At 37.6% G+C, this 7742-nt stretch overlaps 1 protein-coding gene across 9 annotated transcripts in view; it reads right to left on the bottom strand.

Annotated features, from left to right (window-relative positions):
* Window positions 1-1307: 1307 nt before the first annotated feature.
* Window positions 1308-7742, bottom strand: part of FAM135A (family with sequence similarity 135 member A) — a 144442-nt gene continuing 138007 nt past the window's right edge. For 6 of the 9 annotated variants that reach the window (XM_033217570.1, XM_033217568.1, XM_033217573.1 and 3 more), the window contains 2 exons: window positions 5626-5739; window positions 1311-2764 (listed from right to left, as the gene is read on the bottom strand). In XM_033217570.1, coding sequence (XP_033073461.1) covers window positions 2559-2764; window positions 5626-5739 — 320 coding nt within the window. In that variant the 3' untranslated portion in view covers window positions 1311-2558. Of the gene's footprint in view, window positions 2765-5625; window positions 5740-7742 lie in introns of all 9 variants that reach the window. The other 3 variants (XM_033217565.1, XM_033217566.1, XM_033217569.1) reach the window with 1 other exon arrangement.

Below are 7742 nucleotides of genomic sequence, written 5' to 3'. Positions count from 1 at the left end.
TATAGGGGTGGGGGTTAGGTCACAATTTTGTTTATGAGTTGCAAACTACTGAGATGAGATTATTACAGAATCAGAGAACATCACACTGAGGTCCTGGACTTAAAACTGGAGGAGGGATAGTAGTACTATGTCAGAAAGATGCATTTTCAATGTGTACATATGGAGAATTATGCTTGCAGATGTTGGGAAGAAAAAAGATGGACTACATTACACCTGATGTGTTTATATTTGGTACTGTCATCAAACCAATTTCATGTTTGGTTAACCTTGGTAGAATCAAGGGTCCTATTTTCTACTGTGGAAACTAACGAGGTCAGATACACCTGCTGTCTTTGATGCCTGACAGCGCAAGCACTGGCAGAAGACTTAAACTTGGTCAGTTGGACATTCTACTACGTTTTGAATCTGAAGTGATAAAACAAGTACTTGAAATCCAGTTTTCAGGGTCATCCTGGTTAGCAAATACAGTCGTTTCGGTCTTTTTGAGGTCATCAGAACTTGGCTATGATTTTGGTCATCTACTTTCCTTTGGCTTCTATTTGTTTTCCAAACCTGGCTCTCCAGCCCTTCCATCAATTCTGTGCTACCTGATCCTCTTCCAATAAATTATTTTTCTGCTCAGGTTGATTATAATTTTTTTTGTTGTTTGCAACCAAGAACTCTTACTGGTATACTTCATTGAGATTGATTCTCTAAAGTAAGATTAAGTAATACCATTTCAGATAATCGTTTCCTCTCTCCCCTAGAACTGCACCCCATCTCCCACAATCTGAATTTGGAAGTGAATAGTGTGTGATGGTTTCCCAGATAAATAAGTTAAATTTGTTAGATTTTAAACCATGAACACAAATGTGCTTTTAAAACTGTATTAAAATAACCAAAAACTAATCAACCAACTATGGTAAGAGCAATCTCCACTATGAATACTATTTATATGATTAAGAACGAGTCATTTGATAAACCTGAAAATTATCCAAACTTAGAATATGCACATTTCAAACTCAGAGCCAAGATATAGGAATATATAAAATGTGCTTGGCAAAAATACGTGGTGGCTAATTAATATATTTACATTTTCTAGTTATAATGCACTTGGGATATTAGTTTATGAAAATTTTGAGTACTTTCTAAAAAGTAAATAATTATCAATAGCAATCAAAATTATTTTAACTATAATACTTAATATATACAAAATATGTAAATTAAAAATATACAAAGGCTATAAGTTATACAATTAGGCTGGTCTATCTTATAAATAAAATATATATACATCTAGTATTCTGAGAATAAGCAAAGGATTACAAGTGTTGTAGCTGTTCCTCCAGATAGCCATTTGTTCATTTATTAACACCAGAGGCAATAACACAATGCTAAAAATAAACATGCATCAATTGTACAATAAATACTTACAAAAACCTCTGTCTGTCACAGTTAGTGAGTGCAAACAGAACTTATACCCAACCTTAGTGCATTTTTATTTTCACAAGTAAAACAGAAAAGGAAAATAGTGAATTTAATGCTATTCAGCACCTTTAGTGAAGTCAAAAGACTCAACATCTCCATATATCAAAAACATTTGCATCTGTATCACCAAACATGTAAAGTTAATTATTTTGTTCCACTTTTAACATGAATTATTTTATTTACATTACATTTTAGTTCAATAAATTTTAACAATATTTAAAAATTATCTAAATTCATAAAAGTATTTCATAAATTTCAACATTTAATTATTATGTACATATAAGGAAGTCCATGAAAAAAGTTAAAAGAAAATGCAGTCATAAAGTTCAAGCAACATTACCAATTTAGCAAAAGTTCCAACCAAATCAAGGCAGAGGGCATTCAAACATTCAAAGATCTTTATCTGCTGCCAACATGAACAGGAAAATTTCCAGTAATAAAAGTCAGTATGAGAAATAATGTTGAAATCACCAGTAGAAAATATATTTTAATAGGCATGACGTATGTTTAAGCAACAGTAATGACTTTATAGAAAACTTTTATGACACTGTCATATATGAACTACTTGGTTTGACTGTATGATAAAGGTGTCTTTTAGAACTACAGAAGTTGATTTCAAAAAATATATTGTAGCAGCCATAATTTTATTTCCAGTTAAAACACAGTAATATGTGAAAAGTAAAATTTATAATTAACTAAATAATACCCCCCGTATTAGAAAATTTTAAATCTCACGCTATTCTAGCAATAATGGTCTCTAATATAATGTAGTCTGATGTAAGAATTGTGGAAAGCCGATAAACAATCAGACATAGGTATGGGCTTAAAGTTTCACTGAAATACTTAGGTAGCAAAATATATGAAAAAGTAATAGAAAAGTAAAAAGATAAAATTAAAAAATATTGCACAGCCACATTACCTAGAAAGTAAAGTTGATGTTTAAAAAGCACTAAACATGGATGATATAAATTATCTTCCATATAAAAAGGTATAAATATTTCTTAGAACTTATCAGCATCTACATTTTAATATAATACATTATTTGAAACATTGTTGAATGAGGTAATTGTCCAGTCGCTAACAATGCTTTTATACTATTGGAAATATTTGAGGGCAGCAACCAGAAAGAATTTCTCTAAAAATATTTCCGAATCAAGAACAGCTATATGTGCAGCTCTCCCAATGAGTGAATCAGCTGTATTAGGCAATGCATTGATGACATTGTAGCGAACCAAATTACAGTCCTTGCTTTGCAGAACTGGGCGAAGCAAATTGTGGATCATTTCGGAATAGATCTGTCCTGTGGAACCAACAGAAAAAAGGAAAATTAGTTCACATGAGTAACTGAAAAAAAAAAAAAAACCTATGCCAATTTTTAGATAAGTTATAAAATTTAGTTACATTATTTCCATATAAAGCAGAAAAATGGCTGTTTTTAAAAAGGTTTAATTTTCCTTCAACTATCATTTTTGGGACTGTTTATAGAAAATATAAGTAATCACATTATCTAGTCAAGTGGAAATAACAAATTTATTATACATTATTCTTGAAATTTGAATTTTTTTTTTTTTGAGACGGAGTTTCGCTCTTGTTGCCCAGGCTGGAGTGCAACGGCGTGGTCTCGGCTCACTGTAACCTCTGCCTCCCAGGTTCAAGCGATTCTCCTGCCTCAGCCTCCTCAGTAGCTGGGATTACAGGCATGTACCACCACACCTGGTCAATTTTTGTATCTTTAATAGAGTCAGGGTTTCACCATGTCGGTCAGGCTGGTCTTGAACTCCTGACCTCAGGCAATATGCCCGCCTCAGCCTCCCAAAGTGCTGGGATTACAGGCATGAGCCACCGCGCCCAGCCGAAATTTGGTATTTTTAACTCAAAGCAATGCCTATAACAAAGAAATAATTTTCTTTAACATTAAGTCACTTATAACTCATTAAACAATTATGAAAATAAGCTAGCCATGATGAGACATTTTGATAAGGCAAAATTATAAACTTGGTCTACAGCAAATACTTTAAAAATGTTTCTGTGGCAGTCAAAACTTCCAAATTATTTTAAGAAAGAATAGCAACCTCCTATAGTCAGATGAACAATGTGAGCTTGGCTCAAATAACAAACAGGATCTTTTGTTTGGTCTGCGGGTTTATTTAGTACTTGTGCTCCTCTCTCCTTATTTTTGGCTAATTCTTTTTTTTTTGTTTTGAGACAGGGTGTCACTCTATTACCCAGGCTGGAGTGCAGTGGTGTGATCACAACTCACTGCAGCCTCCACATCACAGGCTCAAGTGATCCTTACATCTTAACCCTCCTGAGTAGCTGGGACCACAAAGGCATGCACCACCATTTAAATTAGCCTAGCTAATGTTTTATTGTTGGTAGACATGGGGTCTTGCTATGTTGCCTAGGCTAGTCTCAGACTCCTGGACTCAGGTGAGCCTCCTGCCTCAGCCTCCCAAAGTGCTGGGATTACAGGCATGAGCCACTGCGCCCAAACTATGTTTTGCTAATTCTTACAATGGATTTACTGAGGTCATACTAAGCACATAAAAGATAAAGGTGAGAATACATCCACATAAATGTATAAACTGCCTTCTAAGGGGCAAAACATAATGCTTATGCGCTACTATATATTAGTAAATGAGTACTAACAGTGTCCATGGAACTTGTGAGCTTTAGAGAGGTAAATATTAAATTTCAGAGGACAGGTAGGATGCTGCCTGAGGAATGACAAGAAGGGAAAAGTATACAGAAGCACAATCAGATACAGAGAAGAGAGGTGTTTAAGAGAAAGACTGACTTAATACATACTCATCAAAAACTTTTTACTCCCACCTCTCCTCTTAGTTTTCATTATGAGTCAGGTTGGATTTGTGGTTCCATGCTATTTTAAAAATATGTTAATACAGGAAGAGGTCTAAACATGTCTTCATCATTTGATTTCCCCTGTCCCCCAATGTCACAGAACCTTACTGTTAAAATAAGGGACACTTATCTAGTTTCAGCTACTCATCTGAAGGTTAAACTTCTTCTGAATTTTTTCCTTAGGTGGACTCTAGCCTTTGCTAGAACAGAAGTTAAGAAAAGGTTATTCTGATGTCACAAATGTACAATAAAGGAGTACTTACCATGTACCAGGCACCATGTTAGGCACTGCCAATAAAAATGTGCTTAAGAGAGTTCTTGCCTTAAGGAGCTGTACACCGTCACAATGTAGAAAAATAAAGGATTAAGAGTTCAAAATCAGCCTCATTCCAAAAACGGATTTGAGGCAATAATGAGAGGTAGGAGATCAAGTTTTTTTTTTTTTTGAGACAGAGTTTTGTTCTTGTCTCCCAGGCTTCAGTGCAATGGCGCGATCTCAGCTCACTGCAACCTCCACTTCCTGAGTTCAAGCTATTCTCCAGCCTCAACCTCCCAAGTAGCTGGGATTACAGGTACTCGCCACCATGCCTGGCTAGTTTTTGTATTTTTAGTAGAGACGGGGTTTCACCATGTTAGCCAGGCTGGTCTCGAACTCCTGACCTCAGGTGATCTGCCTGCTTCAGCCTCCCAAAGTGCTGGGATTACAGGCGGGAGCCACCACACCCAGCCGGAGACCAGGTTCTTGACCTAAGTCTGTAATTAACTAACTGACTTTGCCTAAGCCACTTAGTATCTCTGGGCTTTAGTTATAAAATGAGCAAACAGGACTCAAGTTTCCTTCTGGTTCCAAATGGCTATAATTTAAATTTATTTTGTTATTCACAAATAGCAAAAGAACAAATAAATAAAGTCTTTATCATTTACTATCAGTAAAGAGGGGCAAATCCTTGCTGCCACCTTTGTGTAAAAGTGAGGTATAGCAGAACATGTGACAAGGATGACCGCAATTGTCAGTCCCAATAATTCAGAGGAAATCAAAGTATGAACTACGTCTGAGGCAGCAAAATGGAGAGGCACTTGTAATTAGATGAAAGAACTACTTCATTGGTAAAGGCAGTTCACGTGGCAGGTGAGAAGAAGGAAGAAAAATGGAAGAAGGATAGCTGTTAATATAAGTGGGTGGAAAGGAAGTAATAGGAAAGAGAAGAGTGACAGGTAAGAGAGAAAGTGACTACAAGAAAAGCTTCAGAAAGAGCTCATTAATACCTATAACTCTTTGAAATACTTTTATTCCATTACCTGACTGTTTGTCCTTTAAAGCTGTTTTACACATTTCAATGCGGGCAGAGTGATAAGGAACATAGCGATCCTGTAGAGATCCCACTAGCACAACATTTTTGAAATAATGAAGCCCTGTGAATAGAATATAATAAATTATAATGCAGTAGTTAACCAGATTTAAAACAAGTTATTTGTATCATATTAAGTGACTAAAACATAAATTTCCTTAGCAGTACTTTCTGTCTTTGTCAATACTTGATGAATCCTTTCTCCAAATTTCTACATGTTCTCTACAAAAAAACCCTACTTCACTGTTACGTAGTGCTGATGCCAAGTGAGAATGTGTGTTTGCACTGGGAGCAAGCACTGTTGCTCAGTGGTGTGGAGATAGACAGGAAACAGAATATGTGGACTAATGTTCTATAGAAAGTATTCCATGATATTCTTACCTTCCAAAAGGTATTCATCAATATTTAGGACTATTTCCAAAGAAACAAAATTATACTCTTCCATTAAAACAAACAAAACACCTCATAAGAAATCATTTAAACCTGATTTTTTACTTTCTTTTCATTTATAACACTTGCCTAATATGATTTATATTTTCTTTTTTAAAATTTTTGTTATTTTTTGAGATGGAGTCTCGCTTTGTCGCTCAGGCTGGAGTGCAGTGGTGCAATCTAGGCTCACTGCAACCTCTGCCTCCTGAGTAGCTGGAATTACAGATGTGGGCCACCACACCTGGCTAATTTTTGCATTTTTAGTAGAGATGGGGTTTCACCATATTGGCCAGGCTGGTCTTGAACTCCTGGCCTCAAAGTGATCTGCCCACCTCAGGCTCTCAAAATGCTGGGATTACAGGAATGAACCACCACTCCTGGCCTAAAGATCTTAATCTTGGAAAAAGTATGGATTCACACACAGTCAAGTGTGACAGTATGATACTATCTATGCCAAAAATAAGGCCATCCTTCCTTTTTCCTAATGAGACTATACCACTTTTTTGGGGGAGGTGACATTTTGAATGTATACAATCCTAAGAAGATAAATGAAATAATCAAGTATCTATTAGAGAAGTTAATTGAACATATGTTTAAAATAATATTGTATAAAATATTAAGAAAAAATGACTCCTCCCCCACTTTCATTCTCACATCTCATGACTCAATTTGACACCAATATCTTCATCATTATCAGTACCACTTTGGGAATCATCTATGTGTCCTAGAGCACAGGTATTCATACATTTACCCCTGGAGTCATTTAAGACTCTCTATGGTGTAGATAGGTGTGTATAGCTTTTTTTTTTTTTGACGGAGTCTGGCTCTGTCACCCAGGCTGGAGTGCAGTGGCGCGATCTCAGCTCACTGCAAGCTCCGCCTCCCGGGTTTGCGCCATTCTCCTGCCTCAGCCTCCCGAGTAGCAGGGACTACAGGCGCCCGCCACCACGCCCGGCTAGTTTTTTGTATTTTTTTTAGTAGAGACGGGGTTTCACCATGTTAGCCAGGATGGTCTCGATCTCCTGACCTAATGATCCGCCTGTCTCGGCCTCCCAAAGTGCTGGGATTACAGGCTTAAGCCACCGCGCCCGGCCAGGTGTGTATAGCTTTAAGAAAACTGATTTCCAGGCTGGGCGAGGTGGCTCATGCCTGTAATCTCAGAACTTTGGGAGGTCGAGGGGGAAAAACTGCCTGAGCCCAGGAGTTTGAGACCAGCCTGGGCAACAAAGTGAGATCCTGTCTCTACGAAATTACGAAAATTAGCCAGGTGTGGTGTTGCATAACTGTAGTCTCAGTTACTCAGAAGGGTGAGGTGTGAGGACCCCTTGAGCTCAGGAGGTGCAGGCTGCAGTGAGCCATGGTTGCAGCACTGCACTCCAGCCCAGGTGACAGAGCAAGAGCTTGTCTCTAAAAATAAAAAAGAAAAAAAGAGGCCGGGCGCGGTGGCTCAAGCCTGTAATCCCAGCACTTTGGGAGGCCGAGACGGGCGGATCACGAGGTCAGGAGATCGAGACCATCCTGGCTAATACGGTGAAACCCCGTCTCTACTAAAAAATACAAAAAACTAGCCGGGCGACGAGGCGGGCGCCTGTAGTCCCAGCTACTCGGGAGGCTGAGACAGGAGAATGGCGTCAA

The sequence above is a fragment of the Trachypithecus francoisi genome, unplaced genomic scaffold (assembly GCF_009764315.1).
Source record: "Trachypithecus francoisi isolate TF-2019V2 unplaced genomic scaffold, Tfra_2.0 Lachesis_group10, whole genome shotgun sequence".
Taxonomy (NCBI): Eukaryota; Metazoa; Chordata; class Mammalia; order Primates; family Cercopithecidae; genus Trachypithecus; species Trachypithecus francoisi.
Note: the sequence above shows the minus strand (reverse complement) of the source record. Positions and strands in the feature narration are given on the sequence as shown.